This window comes from Drosophila serrata, unplaced genomic scaffold (genome assembly GCF_035046125.1).
Source record: "Drosophila serrata isolate PLE 108 unplaced genomic scaffold, ASM3504612v1 contig_240, whole genome shotgun sequence".
In the NCBI taxonomy this organism is placed as follows: Eukaryota; Metazoa; Arthropoda; class Insecta; order Diptera; family Drosophilidae; genus Drosophila; species Drosophila serrata.
In genome coordinates, this window is record NW_028257138.1 from 1,315,402 (window position 1) to 1,333,611 (window position 18,210).

The 18,210-nt window shown below is 46.7% G+C and overlaps 4 protein-coding genes across 18 annotated transcripts; 1 reads left to right on the forward strand and 3 right to left on the reverse strand.

The window, feature by feature from the left end:
• Positions 1-6: 6 nt before the first annotated feature.
• Positions 7-6,767, reverse strand: mip120 (Myb-interacting protein 120). 4 transcript variants are annotated; one of them, XM_020962591.2, is made up of 5 exons: positions 6,393-6,767; positions 1,887-3,457; positions 950-1,818; positions 744-883; positions 7-672 (listed from the first exon to the last, which is right to left on the reverse strand). In XM_020962591.2, exons 1-5 carry the CDS (start codon positions 6,415-6,417, stop codon positions 341-343), a joined length of 2,937 nt encoding a protein of 978 aa, XP_020818250.2. In that variant the 5' UTR covers positions 6,418-6,767; the 3' UTR covers positions 7-340. The 4 variants fall into 4 exon arrangements, with proteins under 4 accessions (XP_020818250.2, XP_086686488.1, XP_020818259.2 ...); XM_086830362.1 differs by lacking the exon at positions 6,393-6,767 and adding an exon at positions 5,971-6,134; XM_020962600.2 differs by lacking the exon at positions 6,393-6,767 and adding an exon at positions 5,760-6,049.
• On the reverse strand, positions 3,824-6,069 carry mEFTu1 (mitochondrial translation elongation factor Tu 1). 5 transcript variants are annotated; one of them, XM_020962611.2, is made up of 3 exons: positions 5,760-6,069; positions 5,531-5,673; positions 3,824-5,473 (listed from the first exon to the last, which is right to left on the reverse strand). In XM_020962611.2, the coding sequence occupies exon 3, from the start codon at positions 5,432-5,434 to the stop codon at positions 3,968-3,970; it is 1,467 nt and encodes a 488-aa protein (XP_020818270.1). In that variant the 5' UTR covers positions 5,435-5,473; positions 5,531-5,673; positions 5,760-6,069; the 3' UTR covers positions 3,824-3,967. The 5 variants fall into 5 exon arrangements, with proteins under 5 accessions (XP_020818270.1, XP_086686491.1, XP_086686494.1 ...); XM_086830365.1 differs by having other exon boundaries at positions 5,531-5,682; XM_086830368.1 differs by having other exon boundaries at positions 5,531-5,692; positions 5,760-6,046.
• Positions 5,809-18,150, forward strand: drk (growth factor receptor-bound protein 2 drk). 7 transcript variants are annotated; one of them, XM_086830373.1, is made up of 6 exons: positions 5,809-5,926; positions 11,334-11,620; positions 15,921-16,018; positions 16,082-16,201; positions 16,274-16,439; positions 16,645-18,150. In XM_086830373.1, exons 2-6 carry the CDS (start codon positions 11,543-11,545, stop codon positions 16,816-16,818), a joined length of 636 nt encoding a protein of 211 aa, XP_086686499.1. In that variant the 5' UTR covers positions 5,809-5,926; positions 11,334-11,542; the 3' UTR covers positions 16,819-18,150. The 7 variants fall into 7 exon arrangements, with proteins under 7 accessions (XP_086686499.1, XP_020809114.1, XP_020809252.1 ...); XM_020953455.2 differs by lacking the exon at positions 5,809-5,926 and adding an exon at positions 10,555-10,680; XM_020953593.2 differs by lacking the exon at positions 5,809-5,926 and adding an exon at positions 10,595-10,652.
• mars (guanylate kinase-associated family member mars) lies at positions 7,132-16,884 on the reverse strand. 2 transcript variants are annotated; one of them, XM_086830363.1, is made up of 4 exons: positions 16,610-16,884; positions 16,244-16,558; positions 8,760-10,635; positions 7,132-8,708 (listed from the first exon to the last, which is right to left on the reverse strand). In XM_086830363.1, the coding sequence occupies exons 3-4, from the start codon at positions 10,390-10,392 to the stop codon at positions 7,297-7,299; spliced, it is 3,045 nt and encodes a 1,014-aa protein (XP_086686489.1). In that variant the 5' UTR covers positions 10,393-10,635; positions 16,244-16,558; positions 16,610-16,884; the 3' UTR covers positions 7,132-7,296. The 2 variants fall into 2 exon arrangements, with proteins under 2 accessions (XP_086686489.1, XP_020809003.2); XM_020953344.2 differs by lacking the exons at positions 16,244-16,558; positions 16,610-16,884 and having other exon boundaries at positions 8,760-9,012; positions 9,079-10,563.
• Positions 18,151-18,210: the final 60 nt, after the last annotated feature.

Consider the following 18,210-nt stretch of genomic DNA (forward strand, 5'->3'; position numbering starts at 1 on the left):
TCGTTGTTTTAAATTTGTGCTTAAAATTTTATTTAAACTTTATTGAGTTTATACATCATCATTATATACATCGAATTCAAGAGGGATGAATTTTCAATATGGTTATAATGGTAAGCAAAAGACGCTTGAATAATTCGAAATAAAATTGTCTTATATATTTATGAAATTTGCTATCTGTCGCGGTATTTACATTTTGGTTTAAATAGTACAATTTAAGGTCATCTTTTAGAAAGCCAAAAATATAATATTGCGGAGTTTGTAGAAAAGGTCAAGAACGCTTGAAACTTAAAATCTAATTCATGTGTGACTAAGATAGCGGCAACTGCCGGTGCCTGGTGTCCTAAGAAGCTGCAGTGGACTCGTCTAGCTGAGCTGATGTATCGTTCTTCTCCTGGGCAACCATTATTATCTGATTGAGGCTTTCACCAAGCTCTTCCATAACCTCGCGCTCGGTGTCCTCAAGGGGCATGCCCTGCTTCTCGTGCATGACAATCCGTGATATCATGCACATAATAGTCGCCTCAATGACATCGTCCGTCAGATACATTTTGGAGCGGTTCTTCAGCGCGTGCTTGTCGCTCGCATCTGGAACCCTTCGTGTACCTTTGACACCCAACAGGCCATCCAATGAGTCCATGTCCACATCCGGACGGTCTTCCATGTTTCGACAGCCTGCAAAATCGAGGTTTTGAATTAGATTTTGTCAAATTTAACAGACAAAATCAATCAATTCCTGTACTTACCCACGCATTTGCATATGCTGGTGCAGGGAATCTTGGCCTCGTAGCACTCGCAGTAGTTTTTGAGGCAGCCGGATCGCTTGCAATTACAGCCTTTGTTATGCAAACGCATGTCACCCGAATTGGGAGCCGTTATTTTGGGCCTAATAAAAAGTAAAGGTTTAAAGGTAAGTAAACTATTGGTAAATTAATCAACTTAAGCAACTTACTTGAAGGCGCTTGGGTTGCGATCTAGGCAGCTGCGAATGGCTCGTTCTCGCTCCACTTCATAATCCAGATTGTTAAAACAATCCTTGCAGGTGCAGTCCTGACAGAACTCTCCGTTTGCAAAGCAGTCGCAGTAGAGCTTCAGGCACTGCGATTTACTGCAGTTACAGTGTTTGCGGCGCGACGTCATGCCGGCCAGTGCTTCGGCGGCCGCGACAGATCCTGACCCAGTCGACGGTGGTTTCAGTATATCGAAAAGCGGCTTGCCGGCAGCCGCAGCTTTCGTGACTTGAGGCGGCTGTGTGGGCAGCGTTGGCAGTGTGTTCCCCTTGGCCTGCCCCGCAGACTGCAGTTGCTGCTGCCGGATCCTCTGCTTGGCCTGCGCCTGCAGTTGCAAGTGTTTCGCCTGCTGCTGGGGAGTCATCTGCCTGAATCTCGCTTGCTGCGAGGCAATGGACAGCGGTCGCCGCGATTTACTGTCCACATAGCCAGTATATCCCCGCCGCATAGAGCTGGTCGACGCCTGAGGAACGCCCGAGTTGCAGATCATGTACTTCACCCCATTAGTTCCCGTCGTCTTCATAAAGTTGTAGATCTTCTTAGTCGCGATGGGACTAGTGTTGCTGCCGGTTGCCAAGCGTTGCTGCTGGGAGCCCTGTTGCATGGTGATCACGAAGCGCGGCTTCTTGGCCTCCGGACCTGCATCGCTGCTGTCGCTGGCATCGCCGCTACTGGCGGTCAGATGCTTAAGCTGTATGTTGAGATCGGTTAGCCGGTGCTTGCGTGGCGACTCCTGCTGGCTGCTAACTCCGCTGCTACTGCTGGGCCCGCTAGCCGACTTGGTGGCATTGGTACTGGCGCCCAGCGCACGCTGCAAAGGTTCAGAATAGTCAGGAATACGGGAAACCGTAAAAAATAATTATAGGCTGGAGTACAAACCTTAGAGACCAACGTCTGCACGGAGGGCAACGGCACAATACTGCCCATTGACCGCATTATAATCTTGTTGGAGTTGCTGCTCACGGCGTGGTTTGCCTTTTGAGTTGTTGATGCAGAGGTTGATGCTGATGTGGAGGGTGAGGTGGACGTAAAAACTCCGGCTTGAGACCGTACCACTGTTATCTTTTGGCCTGGCATGGCCCTAGGCACAGGCACGGACGCGGTTGCGGTAGATGTACTCCCAGCTGCGCTCGTCGTAGTTACATTCGTCCCGGCTGCAGCCGTCCCTGCTGTACTCTTGCTGTTGGTCAGCACACGTACATATTGCACTCCTCCCTTGCCGGGCACCTGAACAGCGTGGATTCCGCTCGTGGATAAGGCGCCGCCTTGCCCGCCGGCCGTGTTGGTAACGGCGCTGGTAGCGCCCGGTTTCGGTGATAGCTTTATAATGTTTTTGTTTGACACCAGTATCTGCTTGCCTCCACTCTGCACCAACATCTTGCCGGGTGTCCCAGTGCTGGTTGCATTGGAAACGGTGCCAGTCGTGGTATTAGCTTGCTTCACCGAAGTCGCAGCCGGAGCCCCAGTCTTGAGCACCACCTGGCTGACGGGTTTACCGAGCACCACGTTGCTTTTGGTGGGGGAGATGGCTAAGGGCGCGGCAGCAGAGGATCCCGCGACTGGTGGTTTGGCATTCAGAAGAACCGACGAAGTCGTCTGATTGATTTTAATGATCTTTCCGTCGGCTGTGCGCACCACGTGAACTTTGGCGGCCTGTGGAACAGCAGCCGCATTGGATGTGGGCGAGATTGTGGATGCTGTTTTTCCTCCAGATCCACCACCACCGCCGCCTGCGACCAGCGGTGTAATGCCCTTGATTGTGATGGGCACGGAACCAGTGGCAGCTGCTTTAACAGGTACTGCAGCTTTGGCCAAGCCAGGACCCGTTATAGTCACGCTTTTGGAGACCACCGCCTTCTGGATGTTTGAAGGGGCAACAAGGCGGCGTATTCCACTGGTCGTGGGCGCAGCCACAGTGGCTACTTTAGCTGCAGTCTGTGTGCCGGGCGTAGATTTCTGTACGTAGAGTATCCTGCCATCGGGCGTCTTGATCTGTGTCAAGTTGTTCAGCGTCTTGGTCACTCCGCCCGTCGTGCCTGCGGTAACGATCTTGACGTTGCTGGTAATGCTGCTACTGCTGCTGCTAGTGAGTGGTTTCAGTTTGTTGAGGATCTTAACGTCCGTTATTTGAGGCTTGACGGGAGTGGTCGATGCATTTGTTCCCCCAAGGCTTCCCAGTCCCGTCCCGGAGGTTACCACCTTGATGGCATGGGCCTTGAGGACAGGGGCCATTCCCGAGGTCGTCAACCGCTTGTTCTCTAATATGTGAATGGTGGATTTCTTGAACTGTGGCGTGTGCAGCGAGTCACTGGCCATGTCGTGACCGGAGACATCCTCGTCCTCCGAGTCCAAGGCATCGATATCCATGTGTTGTGGGCTCTTATCCTCCGCTGGCTCCAAGAAGTCCTCAAAACTTAGTTCGGGCAATGGGGTGTTGTCGTCCAGGGAATCTGTGGGCGATAATAGAAACATTATTTTCACACCGTCCAATGCATTTTGGCTGGCTTGTCAATACCCGCAGTATAGTCAAGGCGGTAAATACTCATATTTACTGATTTTCAAACTAATAATTTCAAACTTTTCTTTATCATCAGCTGCGGTTGCAACGTTTCTTTTCAACACAGAAAATCGGTGTGTTCAAGGTTTCAAATATCGATTTTCGATACCGATAAGCCACGTGGAAAAAGTACTCGATGCCACGTGCGATAAGTCTACGAGGCAAGGCGCCATTTTTGAATTAAATCTTATCGCTGGGAATACCGAAGCAAGTTTTCTTTATAAATATTGTAAATTCCGAAATGTTTTTAATATTAACATTTTGTTCAGTTTCGGGTGTTTGTTTTTATTATTTTACTCGACTGGGACCATGTTTGAAGCGCCAAAAAACTTATACAATATGCATAAAAATCGCTTAAGAATATGATTTTATTTAATGACTGACTGCGTTCCGATGCGAGGCTCTACTTCTTGGCAGCCACCTTCTTCTCGCGTGCCTTCTTGCCCTCCGTCAGCTCGGAACGCTGCGCTTCAGTCAGGGCGGCCATGGTCTTCGTAACGACGCCGGTGCCAAGGGTCAGGTTGCCGTCGCGCAGCGTGAAGCGCTGGCCCTGCTCCAGCACCATGGGCCGGATGAGGCGCAGAATCAGCTTGGTGTCTTCGCCGGGCATGACCATCTCCTTGTCGGGAATCTGCACTTGGACCGCGCAATCCCAGGTGCGGGAGAACATCTGCAGCTGGATGAAGGACATGAAGGGCTTGGTGCGGCCGCCTTCCTCCTTAGACAGGATGTACACCTGTGCCTCCAGTTGGTCCAGAGCCTTCACGCTGCCCGGCTTGCACATGACCATGCCACGCTTGATATCATCTCGCTTGACGCCGCGCACCAGGGCACCCAGCTGATCGCCGGCCTGTGCCTCCTCCAGAATCTGATGGAACATCTCCACGCCCGTTACTGTAGACTTAAGCACCTTATTGTAGCCGACGAACTCGCATTCCATGCCCTTCTTTACCACACCGCGCTCCAGGCGCCCGGTAACCACGGTACCGCGTCCAGGAATCGAGTACACATTCTCCACGGGCAGCAGGAATGGTTTGTCCAGCTCGCGCACTGGCGTGGGAATGAAGCTGTCGACCTCCTGCAGCAGCTTCAGGATTGCATCCTTGCCAATCTCGGGGCTCTTGTCCTCCAGGGCGCACAGCGCCGAGCCTTTCACAACTGGGATCTTGTCACCATCGTAACCCATCTCGGTGAGCAGCTCGCGGATCTCCATCTCCACCAGATCGACCATCTCCTGATCGGCAGCGTCCACCTTGTTGATAAACACCACAATGTGATCAATGCCGATCTGCTTGGCCAGCAGCATGTGTTCGCGGGTCTGCGGCATGGCACCATCGGTGGCGGCCACCACCAAAATAGCACCGTCCATCTGGGCCGTGCCGGTGATCATGTTCTTGATGTAATCCGCATGTCCCGGGCAGTCGGTGTGTCCGTAATGCCGCGTCTCCGTCTGGTACTCAACGTGGGCCACATTGATGGTGATGCCGCGCGCCTTCTCCTCGGGAGCATTGTCGATCTCATTGTACTTCTTGCTCTCGGCCAGCTGCTTGTCCGCCAGCACCTTAGTGATGGCCGCCGTGAGAGTAGTCTTGCCATGATCCACATGTCCGATGGTGCCCACGTTGCAGTGGGGCTTGGTGCGCTCGAACACCTTTTTCTCGTTGGCGTACTCACGCAGATACTGCTGCATGTTGCCGGTGGTGGCGGGGGCAGTGAGGAGTCCCTGCCAGTCCCTTCGGGCAGCGGAAGCGGCTGTGGCGCTAGCCAGGCGCATCATCCGTGTGGAGCTCATGGCCCGCCGGCTGCAGCGCAGCGCCAGAGCCATTGGAGCGGCGGACCGGCAGACGGCAGCGGCAAATGCATGTGACATGGTTCTGGGCTTTCGCTAGCTCTCCGGTGGTGCTTTTAACTAAGGAGTTGAGTTCAGAGAAGGGGATTCGGTGAGTGGAACTCCAGTGGCACTTACAAGATTCGAATGGGCTGTCCTGGCAGGGGGCTAAATGCCTTTTCAGAAAACTTCGGAAAATCTTAAATTGCGTAAACCCCGAAATGTGCTGTGGTAGAGAGCTGCCAACCCGACGTAGGTTATCGATAGGCGATGGTTAGCCCCTACGATTACTATTATTAACTTGGTGATTATAGCTATATTTTTACAAGTATAACTAATTAGGTTATTTAATAATCTTAAAACTCACTTGTTTTCACCTAATTGAACTTAATTTTTTGTAGCTGCATTATTTTATTGGCACTTTGATTTCAGTTGGCAGTTCTTGTTGACGTTATGCAGGGAAATTATTTTGTGCGCGTTTTTTTTGTCAATTAAACACAGGCCTCGACACAGCCGACACACTTCCAGAGGATGGTAAGAAGTAGTTTTTTTTAGTTGACCTTTCTCCAAATCCTTACTTGTACTTTTTTTGCACTGTTTGTGTCCAATTAAAACCTGGCCCCAAGACTGTACCCCACCAAAAACACCAATACCAGTAAGCACTGGCGTATGTGTGCGGCAAACAGTCTGGCAAGGCTGCAGTGGGAAATTCGATTGGGATGTTCCCATAACGTTAAAAGCACTTTTCGTTTCGTCAGCAGAGCCCAAACAGTTTAAAAATAAAACAAATGCAGCGTTCATTGGTATCAAAATGCATAACCAGGCTACTAATCTACGTCAAGGTTATTAAGCGGAGTGGTAATAATGAGTGGATGGGGGCACTGGACCGCGAGAAGAATTTGCGCGCCAGGGACGTGCGACCAACTGCCATGCCAAGTACACGCTGTACTACTGGGTTGAAAATTCAATTTGAAATACGAAAGTCAAAGTGCAATCTCACCTAAATTGCCGCCACTGGTGTCCATGGCCAATTGCTTTCTCCGCCTCCTGTGCCTCCGGTAATTGTTCGTTACTCCTTTCGGACGCTTTTAATGCACACAGTGCGCGGTCACTGAGGGCAAAACAAAAAGAAAATCTGTACCGCCGTGTGCACTGCGAAACGCGTTCAATTTGTCGTCGGCGTCGCGGCCTTAATAGCAATCTTGTTATTCGCGCGGTTGGATGTGCGTCACGGTATCACTAGCACTTGCACTTTCGCCGAGCGCCTTATCAGCGCTTATTTACAACCGGGTGCACTAGCAAATTCAAAATTCAATTTAAATTTCCGTCGGAACTCTATTCACTCTGTTGATGAGACATAAAATTTATCTAGGGCGGAGAGACAATCGATAGGAAATATACTATAATATACCACAATTTATCGATATTTATATTGCTATAAATTAGTGCAAACGTTGAGCAGCCCTGGTTTTTGAATCTTTTTATATGATTTTCAGAGAAAAATACTTTTTTGTTAGCCTCTCAGGGCTACAGAAAAAATTTGAAAGTTCTTAAATGCGATAAATTGACACTGAAGCGATAAATAAAAGCAACCTTCCGCAGTCTGGCAGCCCCAGAGCGAGCATTTATGGGCGATTTAAGTGTGGCCAGCTGCAAGGAAACATTTGGTGTTTATATGGAATTGGCGTCTTGCGCGGTAACACTTCGCGCCTTCTTTCCTATTGGGAAAATAAATTATATTTTTGTGGTATTGATAATTTATTTAATATTATAAACCAATTGTTACGTATTGAGCATGCTTTCCTCTGCGCAAAATGACAATTATACAATTAAATAAATCTTGATATGTAACATAAAACTAAAAACAACGCTAATTAGATTTTAAATATTCAAATAAAACAACTTTACATAAACTCCGACGACGGACGGAGGCGGACTCTACGGTTGCGCAGCCCGTAAGTCCGAGGAGTTTGTCCGTCGCCATCATGGGCGGTCGCTGTCATGTCCTGATCCAAGGATCTACGCTCAGTGGACGTCTCCAGGGACATATCTTCCTCGCAGTCCTCCAGCTTGTCCGCACCCACCTTTTCCTCGCTGCTGATATTGCCCTCCTCGATAGTAAACTGGAAACGGCGAACGCTCTTCTTGGCACTGAAGATGACACCGCGGTTGAAGCGTTTCGTGGTGCCCGGTGTCTTCAGAATGGAGGGGCGAGATTTCGGCGGCGGCGTCCTGTCGACAGCGTTCTGCTCCGCAGCGGCTATTAGGGCTGTTTTCAGCAGAGCATTGGGTGCAATGGAGGAGCGTCCTTCACCAGTGGACATGCGAAGAACTGTGCGAGCCGGAGAGAAGGATCTGCGGTCTCGCACCACTATCACGCGCTGCGAGCTGCGACGCGACGGCGTCGGTGGGATACCATCGTCCTGTGGCGCCTCCTCCAGCTTGGATTTCTTCATGTTGGCATGGGCTTTGCGGAGGAACTGCTGCAAATTGCTGCTGGGCTTGGCCTTTGCTTTCATATTCACCTTGCGAGTAAGCTTTGCCTTTGGCTTGGCTTTCGCCTGATCCAGTTTCTTTGCTTCTTCCAGCACTGCATCCGGGTCCAGCCAGTCGTTCGCCTTCCAACGCTCCAGGCTCGCAAAGCGCTTGTCCACGTTTTCGCTCTGCAGCCGCAGCATGTCCCACCAGCCCTCCAGATCCTCGGGCTGCACTGGCTTTGTGTCTTCGCTCCCATCGTTAGGTAGTTGGTTCTGGCATTTAGCTCCAGCCTCGCAGCGATCAATCAGGCCCTTGAACTGCATCATCTTCTTCGTGGTAAGCAGGCGTGTCTGTCCCACAGTCACGTTGATCATGTCACCGCCGCCTGTCTCCTGCAGACGCTCCTCGTTCGCTTTGCTGTACGCCTCCCACTCTCTGCAGAGTGCTTCAAGCCGCGCGATTTCCTCTTCCAGCTGCACCCGGAAGTACATAACGGATTCAATGGCCCGTCGTATTTCCGCCGGCGTCTCCCCGTCTTGCAAGTAAAAGCTATTCCGCTTTTCCCGTTCGCTACGGGAGTTCACCTTGCCGCGGGAAACACTCACAAAGGGACTGAGATAGTTAGACTTGCCCTCGGAGTCGCGGCGAGGAGGAGTCTTCTCAACTGTTTGCACTAACGTGACTTCGCCGTCCCCTTCTTTAACTGGAAGAGAATGTGCCGGTATCTTCTCGGCTGCCTGCACGAACGTGGCTTCATTGACTTTTTGAGCTGGGAGGGAATGTGGCAGTGTCTTCTCCACTGTCTGGACGAGCGTGGTTTCAATGTCATCTCCTTGAACTGGAAGGGAGTATGAGATTACAGCTGGAGAATAAATATAAATCAACTCACCTGTTGTCTGCAGTGGCTCCAAGGCCAACGACTCATCCGCCTCTGAATTGGCAACAGAGTAGCGCGTAAAGTTGAACTTCTTCTTGGATCCCGAAGTGGGTTTTTTAGAGTTACCCTCGGGCAATAGCTGCCTCTTAGCCACATTGACTCCTACTTTTTTGCCGGATGCCACCGGACTCAAGGCGGTGACGTCGCCAAAGGCCTCTTGGAGACTGCCGCTACAATTGTTGGTCCTGTACTGTGTGGATGTGGACTGGGCCAGGAAAGGATTTTCTGTTTGGTCCTCCTCCAGTGGCGTATGTGGAACCACATTACTCACCGCTAGAACCAGTTCTGTCTTAAGTTGCGGCAGCTTTCGGGCATTCTCCTCTAGTCTTGTGTAGTTGCTCTTTCCCTTGGTGGCCTTCATACGAATGGACTGATGGGCTGTCCTAGCGGCTGTACCTCCCGCTTTGTTGGCTATACCAGCGGCTTTGTTGGCCATACCTGCCGCTTTGAATTTGCCAGCGGCCCCGCCTCGTACGGGCTGTGGCTTCACTATATTTGCCCGACCTACGGTTGGTGCTCTGTTCAAGATGGGCTTTTCGAACGGCTGAGTCATGACATTGGACAGTTTTGGACGCGGTTGGGCTGCAGCAGTTAGCTTAGCGGATGCTACATTCTCCCGGGTCTTCAGGCCACTGGTTTGTGGAGGCATTTTGGTCGCAGTAGCAGGCGTAACAGGCGCTCTAGGACGAAGACTGGTGGCTTGCGGTCGTGGTTGGTTAGGTGCTGGCCCAATGGCCTTGGCTTTAATAGGCTGAGTCTGTACAGTTGTCTTCGACCTGCTCAATGTCATTGGTTTCCTTGCCGGCATGGCAGAAGGCACCCTTTTGTTTGCCACAGGAGCCTCAACAAATGCTTGCCTGGCTGGAGGAGCAGCAGAAGCCATCTTCCTTGGCGGCGCTGGTTTCGTTACTGAAAATGCTGGCTTGCTAGGCCTTTTGGATTGAATAGCCGGCTGAATTTTAGGCCTGCTCGTCTGAGGCGCTGCGGCAACTTTCTTCTGTTCCATTACCTTGCTCTTGGGATTGACAATGACGTAGAGCGACTGCCGTTTCTTGGGTGCTTTGAAAACGGGCTCATTTTCGTCTTCCTTCTTCTGGGGCGGATGCTGGACTATGACGGGAGGCCGGAATACCGCCGATGTGGGGATCGAAGAAGCTGACTTAATGGCCAAGCCAGAAGTTGGCTTAACGGGCTGGCCACGACGCAACAGCTCTTGCATTTTGTGTTCCTCCTTCCTGGCGGCATTCCACTTTTTAAAGCGTTCCAAAAACTGCTGGTGGCGAGCTGTTTTACCGTCTTTCTTATTCGGCGGCACCGCCTGGCCTACATTCTGCTCCTGCACACTTGCCGGAGCCACGTTCTCTTTGGGAGCCACTGGTGTCGGTGACTGTTGCTGTGGTTCAGCATGTTGCTGGGGCTTGGCTTTGACCGGAGTGGGACTAACACTAATTATACGGTTGTTTTGAAAGCATTCTTCTCTGTTTTTGGCGCGCCGCTCCTGCTGTCGTTCCCTATTGGTCTGGATGTGATTGCGCGGGCTTAGCACCAGCGACTGTTCTTTGTATAGTTCCTTGTGGCGCTGCATGGCGACGATTTTGGAGCGCAGTTGACTATTTATCTGGCAATTTAATAATATGTATAATCTGGACGAGGAAAGTGCCGTTTTAGGCGTCGCTAACTGGATTTGAAAAATGGCGAGGCGTCAGACGCGATAGAGTGACCAGGCAGCAGCGGTCGCAAAAATACCAGATGTGGAAAGGCCGGTGCTGCCACCCACTACAAAGTTATCGATTATCTGGCGTTTTTGATCAGTCCAACCGCGGTCACGCTGCTATGAAAATAAAAGTGAATTGAATTTTAGCGCAGTATAATGGTATCCCGCCCGTCTCCCGCATTTAATTAGTGTCCCATAAGCTTTTAACATCCCCGTTCGCTATATAATGAACACAGCGGCCGGCTCGCAAGCGAGAAAAATCCGTAAAACTTCGCCGAAACTTGCACTAATAAATACAAGCCGCGCGTGTGTGAGTGTGTGTGTTTATTGGGGCTACAAAAAATAAAACAAACAACAACGTCACCGCTGCAGCATTGCCAACAGCAAGCACCCACGCCCTAGTTCGCTTCAAATATCTGTATTTACAAGCCCGTGTTTTCGAATTTATGCGAAATACACAGGTTCTGGGCCAACAAGTCACGGCCAGCCAGGGCTTAATTGCCTTTGCGGTACCTGCTTTTCCCTGAATTTCCAAATCGCAAGCTGCTGGCAACGCTGCCACGCTCACACACACCCACACACGCCGATACCGAGACACCGACACACGCGAAGAGCGAGAGAGCGCTGTGTTGTCGCCGCCTGTCATATTGTGTTGCCTGGCCTGGGCCGTGTCGGTGTATTTTTAATCGCTTTTCGCCCAAGAATATTATTAACCAGAAAATCGCGCCGCCGTCGAACATCCATGAGTTATTGTTTATATAATGCGCGCAAACTAATAACGGAATCGTTTCGTTTCGTTTTCATTTCCACAGCACTAGTAGTGTGACGAGAAATCCAACCTGCCCATGTATGCTGTGCGTGAGTGTGTGTGTGTGGTGCATCAAGGCTGATAAAGCAAGCGGAATAGCAAGTAGCCAGTAGCAAATAGCAAATAGCCATAGACTCTAAACGTTAACTACAACTAAACTGAAAGTGACTTCGATAGCGCTTGCAATTACGCACAAGCAATCAACGCGCAGCAATGGAAGCGATTGCCAAACACGACTTCTCCGCGACTGCCGAGGACGAGCTGAGTTTTCGCAAAACTCAGATCCTAAAGGTGAGTTTTCGTTCTTTCCTTCTATTCGTCATTATGACCAGATTTATGCATAGTGTTTGTCGGGGGGAAGTTGGCCGGGAGATTGCCTGCATAATCTTCGCCGCAGCCCGACTGCACTGCTCCAGGTCGTTGCCTTAACCCACATCCTAAGCCCCCAGACATACGGATTTTGTTACCTTAAACCCGACAAAGATATAAGCTGGGAAAGCGGTTCAAAGGTGCATCCGCCAGAACCAACACCAAAGGATTACCACCTGGTGTAGTGACTCACCGGGTTGCAAATGCTCTCACAAAAAAAAACCCATATGAATATTCAAAGATAAATACTGATTATGATGGGGATTCACGTAGCTCTGGGAATGTGTTTGTTAAAGTCTTTAGCGCAGTTTTTACTATACTTATTATTATTTATTTGTGTGTTTGAAGTTGATTTTCTAAACAAAAACCTTTATTTTTAACAGCGTTTAGCTGTTTAGCAGCGTTTGATCTGGCTACGAAACAATAAAAACTACGAAATATAATATTCCTAACTATAAGAATACCTTTTTCCTCTTTCCCTGGCATACTTTTGATTTCCTTTTTATAGTTTACTGTGGTGATTTTATATATTAATAATAATATTTCAAAGTCTTAAAACATCAAGTTTTATTAGGTAAAAACTAGTTTTGTGCAGAATGCCATATCAACAATTTATTACTTTGCCATACGACTCTAATTTAATTTAAGTTATAGACACGTTTATATAGGAAGCTTGCTCGTACATATAGCATTTACCCTAGCTTTTGCGGAACTATAATAGATGGCACATCCGATCTGAGCTGCTGGCTAGCCAAGAAGCTTCAGTTTCTTGCAGAAGGCTGCTGGTGGTGCTCAGGCTGCGATTCGATCTGTTGTTCGCCTTTCCGTTGCGTCCCTTCCAGGTGCTAGTCCCCAGACCTAGGCTCCTGGGCCAGGCCCCTTGTTTTGGCTGGCGAATTTTCCGGTTTCTTGTTGCCAGGGCGCGCTGTAAGCTGATTTTCGTTGTTGGGAGCAGTTGCATGGCGATGGTGTGGTAATGGTGTGGCTGCGGCTGTGCCTGTTGGTGTGTCTACCTTGTCGTAGGTTAGTCACAGCAGGAGGAACCCAGGCCCAGTCCCCAAGTCACTGGCACAGGCAGGTTTTTTTGCCTTTTGCATTTTTTCAGTGTGTCTCTATGCCTAGGCCTGAGCCTGGGCCTGGACTGTGTGTGCTGATTGATGGTGTCAATGACTCGCCAAAGAAGCTTCCTTTATCGGTTCCCGAAGGTCAAGTGTGTGCGTTGCTCTCGCCCCATTAGATAGTCCATGTCCACGGCTAGCTGCGGCAGAGAGTGCATCCCTGGCTCTGCCTAGCGCTTGAGCTCCCTGCTACGTCTTATCACTAAGTAAACAACTGATAACCCAAGTGTAGTCAATTACCATTTGGTGCGAGTGAGGAGAAGCATTCCAATGGATAATCGCCTGAGATTCGAACAGTTCGAACTTGGAGCGCATTTGCTTGCTTACTCACTCGATATTTGGAAGGTCTTATCTGAAAAGATTCCCAAACTCGCACACAAAGATAGAGGGAAACACACACGCGAGGCCCCCCTCTTGTGAATCATCAACAAACACTTCATTTCATTCCATTTCTGTCCATTCCAGAAACTGGTTTCTTGAGCAGCCAATTTCTTGGATATTTCGGGTTTAGTTTTCTGAGAACAATCATGTTCAAATCTCGAGTTCTAACGGATTCGTCGTGACACAGAAAAGCCACGTTTTAACATAACAAAAGCGCAAAATCGAAATGGAAATGGAAATGGGATTCTAAGTTCAACTTTCGCTTGCCGCGAAAACAATGAAAAGTGAACGATGCGATGTTCGTGTCGATTTGACACTTTCCAGCGTATAGAACCCCCTGCGGAGGCACAATAGCCATTTTCTCTAGTAATTACATAAACCAGTGACTGCCAACGAATTGATAATAACAACAATCATGGCCACTACGTGCCAGCTCTCGTAGTGCGCCCGCAAAAAAAATATTTATGCATTTTCCAACTGCCCAGGTTCAGGCACACATTCCTCTGTTCCCCGATCCCCCTACACCGACAAAAAGGGTTAAAAACAATGACTAAAATGCTCTTAATTTATTTAAAAAAATGTGACTAAAAACATGGTGTTATTTTGCTTTGAGGAGTATCAAATTTAACTCCCTTAAGAGTTTACAATATTTGGATCATTTTTAATGATCCAAGAGAGTTGCCTTTAAAAACTCAAATAATATTTTTTCTAATAAAATATCGTTATTCGCCAGAACATTCCCAAAACGATAAAATGCTATTTCTTTGCGTGTAGAAGAATCGCGAGAAAATTGTCTGTAATATGCGACGAAACCGTGGAAATGAATTTCTCAGCGGCGTCTGGCTGTATTCAATGAATGAAACAAGCTAAAAATAAAATAAATATACGATGAACAATGTCTGGGTGACAGATGCGGGCGGTATCGGTTATGGGGGATGGATTAGAACTATAGAGAGCTATGCCAATTAGCCCGACCAGATCCAGCAGAGCCACATTTGCCACTGCCAACAACGATAAAAAAAAAAACAATAATTGAGTTTTACATAAGCTGGTGAATTGACTTGACACAACCCTCCCCTAAACGTCACCCAAATTCCACCCACAATACACAGACGTGCGAAAATTAACCGAAAATACAGAAAGTTATTGTCTATACAGTGGGGTTATCTGTTGATTTATAGATTGAAACTATGTGAAAGTATTTATTCACAGCAACTAAGTTTTCATTTTTATTGAAACATGAGGAATACCTTGGGTTAATTATATAAAGAACATGTTATTACTCTCAAAACGAGAGTATAAACCAATAAACCCAGTAACCACTATGATTACACAGTATCATAAGGGGTATAACACGCGCCTTTTATGACTCATTTGAATGCCATTCCATTATTCCGACTCCCATGAACGTTATTGGGACGTAGCGCAAAACCTGCCAAATAACTCGAGGAAAAATCTGTTAAACGGAAAGAGAGAGAGAGAACGTAATAACGCTAACTACATTATTTACTTAAGGCTTCTTTTATATAACGAAAAGGAAACTGACTCATGCCAAGTGCGTGGGCGGAATCCTGACCTTTCAAGCAAGATATGTACAAATTTCCGACATATATTTGTGGGAAGATTTCCTTGGAAAAGGAAAACAAACATGAAGGCTGATGCTGGATGCTGGCGGGCAGCTCAGGTTGAGGTGCTTAGAGGTCGATGTCAACCGATGTCTCCACGATTCATTCATGAAAAAGCTACGCTCAACAACTTGAACTATGGGAATTCCCAGTGTGGTCTTAACAAAACAAAATATCAAACAAAAAGCCAATGCGGTGATACATACATATGTACATACATTCAGATGTCTGTACTCTCGAAACCATTTCCATTTTGACTTTTGGCAATTGAAATTGAAAGAAATCATAAAAGACGATTACGTAGGCTACTTGTATCATTTTTTGGCCCAAAAGATGGCAAAAAAATAAAGAGCAGCCTCCATTAGAGACACAAACAAAGTGAAATTTAAATAGCCGCCGTTTCACTTAACATTCTTATCACATGTCCGGCATAATGCTTGCTTATTTTTATACTCCGCCAAGCAACAGATATGAAAATAGTGAAAATAGATGCTAACAGATAACAGATAACAAAGATATAATTCCCAGGGCATATAAGCCTATCGTGCGCCGTTGATTGCAAACTGACACAGTTTTTGGCTGGCAATCAACAGACAATTGAAAATTATTTATCGAAATCTCTGGAGAATCGCGGCCAATCGCCAATGAACAACAAAGCGGAAGAATGCCGCCTCGACTGAGATGTCTGCCTTTGTCTGGCCGCTTAAAGGGGTGTGGCCTTTAAAAACAAAAACCCCAGCGGCAGAAGCTTCTAAGAAAAGATACGAGGGTAGGATTATGTATTCAATATGTGGAATGCAATTGATTTCAAGTAGGAAATAAATAAAAATGACAGAAATATTCAAGTTTATTTTGTCTATGCAACTATTAAGCAACGATGTGGCCTCTGCGGGGGAGGCCTCATTGTTGAGAAAACGGTGCAAACGGCAAGTTATTCTTGATTCTGAGATATTACATTGGGTTTATTAGGTTTCTAAATACTTAATAAATAAGGATTTTATATACCAAAACTTCTGAAGTAATAGAAGTAATTAATTTAAGTCACCTTACCCTGCCTGGCTACTCCTTAATATACCTTTTAAACCCTTATCCTTACAGATATTAAATATGGAAGATGATTCAAATTGGTACCGTGCCGAATTGGAAGGAAAAGAAGGCCTTATACCCAGCAATTACATTGAAATGAAGAATCACGAGTGAGTTGAAATCATTATCCTTGAAACGAAATGCAAACTAATCACAAAATCATATGCGTATAGTTGGTATTATGGCCGCATCACACGCGCCGATGCCGAGAAGCTGCTGTCCAACAAACACGAAGGCGCCTTTTTGATACGCATCAGTGAATCCAGTCCCGGCGATTTCTCCTTATCAGTCAAGTGAGTTGATTTCTTTCTCATTTACTTGATACATCTACTGACCTTTGATCCATCTCTGGTGTTTCATGACAGATGCCCCGATGGTGTTCAGCATTTCAAGGTTCTGCGCGACGCCCAAGTCAAATTCTTCCTCTGGGTGGTCAAGTTCAACTCCCTCAACGAACTGGTTGAATATCACCGGACGGCGAGCGTGTCCCGGTCGCAGGATGTTAAATTGCGTGATATGATACCTGAAGAGGTGGGTGCCGAGGCCGGGGTTCCGCCTTGCATGTGGCGGGCAGATTTATTTTAAAAACACACACACACACTGTAGATTGAGGTCATGTTTTTGCCCGTCCGACGCCCACCACATCTGAACTATAAACAAAAACAGTGATGATGCCAACTCGGAATATAAATGATTCTCACGCTCTCTCTTTCCCCTTCTGCTTTCTATGTTGCAGATGCTCGTGCAGGCGTTGTACGATTTTGTGCCACAGGAATCCGGCGAATTGGACTTCAGACGCGGCGATGTCATCACCGTCACAGACCGCTCCGATGAGAACTGGTGGAACGGCGAGATTGGCAATAGGAAAGGAATCTTCCCAGCAACTTATGTGACGCCATATCATTCATAATAAGATAACATATAAGGATGTGGATGCACTCGTCTCTCCCCCGACAAACACAGCAACACACAGCAACTGCAATAACAGCAAGAAGAAGGAACTAAACACAAATTTTAAATATTTATATACAACAAAAATCGAGAGGACGAGTATAAAATCAGTAGACATCGTATATACAACACACAAACACAAGTCTAAGCCTATATAAGCCGAATAATGCATTTTTTTTACGTTTTGACGTTTTTTGATAAAACAGCAAAAAGGAAATACAGTACGATAGAGAGAAGATAAAACATTACAAAATCGTTTCATAGCCACTTAGTAGGAACAACAGAGAGTGACAGAGAGCAACAACCGAAACTACTTGCACTTTACAAGTCTAAACTAAGATATGTACATTTATTTGTCTGTCTATAGCTGCGGCCGAGAGCAGGAAGCACTCTCTGTCTCTGACACAGGTTAGCTCACTTGGCCGCAACTATAGGCCCATGCAAATATGTCTGCATACAAGCTGGCACTATTATTATTATTGTAAACAAACGGATTTTTGATATAAATATATTATATATATATGTAATTTAAGTTTCGATAAAGTGAAGAATATTTGTCCTGTGCTTCGAAGCGAGTCTCGAGTGTGCTCTTTAGTTTATTCGATGTGCGAGAGGGAGTAAGCACTTTTATAATTATGATTACGAATTACACAAACAAAAACTATAATGCTTAAAAACAAATTGATAGAGAAAGCGAAACAAATTCACTATTAAAAGGAAGAAAAAACGTTTGCCTAAATGTCTCAAAGCTGAAGACAATTAAAACAAAATTTATATTATTATATTACCATGTAAATTAAATTAATTTTTGCATCGCTGGTTACTATATACATACATACGCACGCATCTATAATTAAAAGATATGTATCGAACGATATTAGGCCTCGGCTGCACATGCACTCGATTATTGTCATATGTTTAAACTTTGTCAGTCGCGTTCTCTGTTATTCTTTTATTTTATTTTTTAATTTTTTGTATCCCGTTCTCTCTCAACTCCGCCACCAACTCGATTATAGATGAGAAATAAATCATTTGTGTGACATGTGTAAAAAGTTTCAAACAGCTGCTATATATATATATATCATATTGTGCTATATATTAATAAATTACTACTACTATTTATAAAATAAGGTTGAGTGCGGCCTTTTTTCACAGCCAGGAGGCGACAGTTGCACGTTCAAGAGCCTTTTTCAGCCACATAACTACATAATGATATGCATAAACAAATGTAATAATGAGAGTTGCCAATATATAAAGTAATTGAAACAACAAAATGCGAAAAAAACGAAAACATTTTAAGCCTATTTTTTTATCTACATATATTATATATATCGAATACCATTATACATTT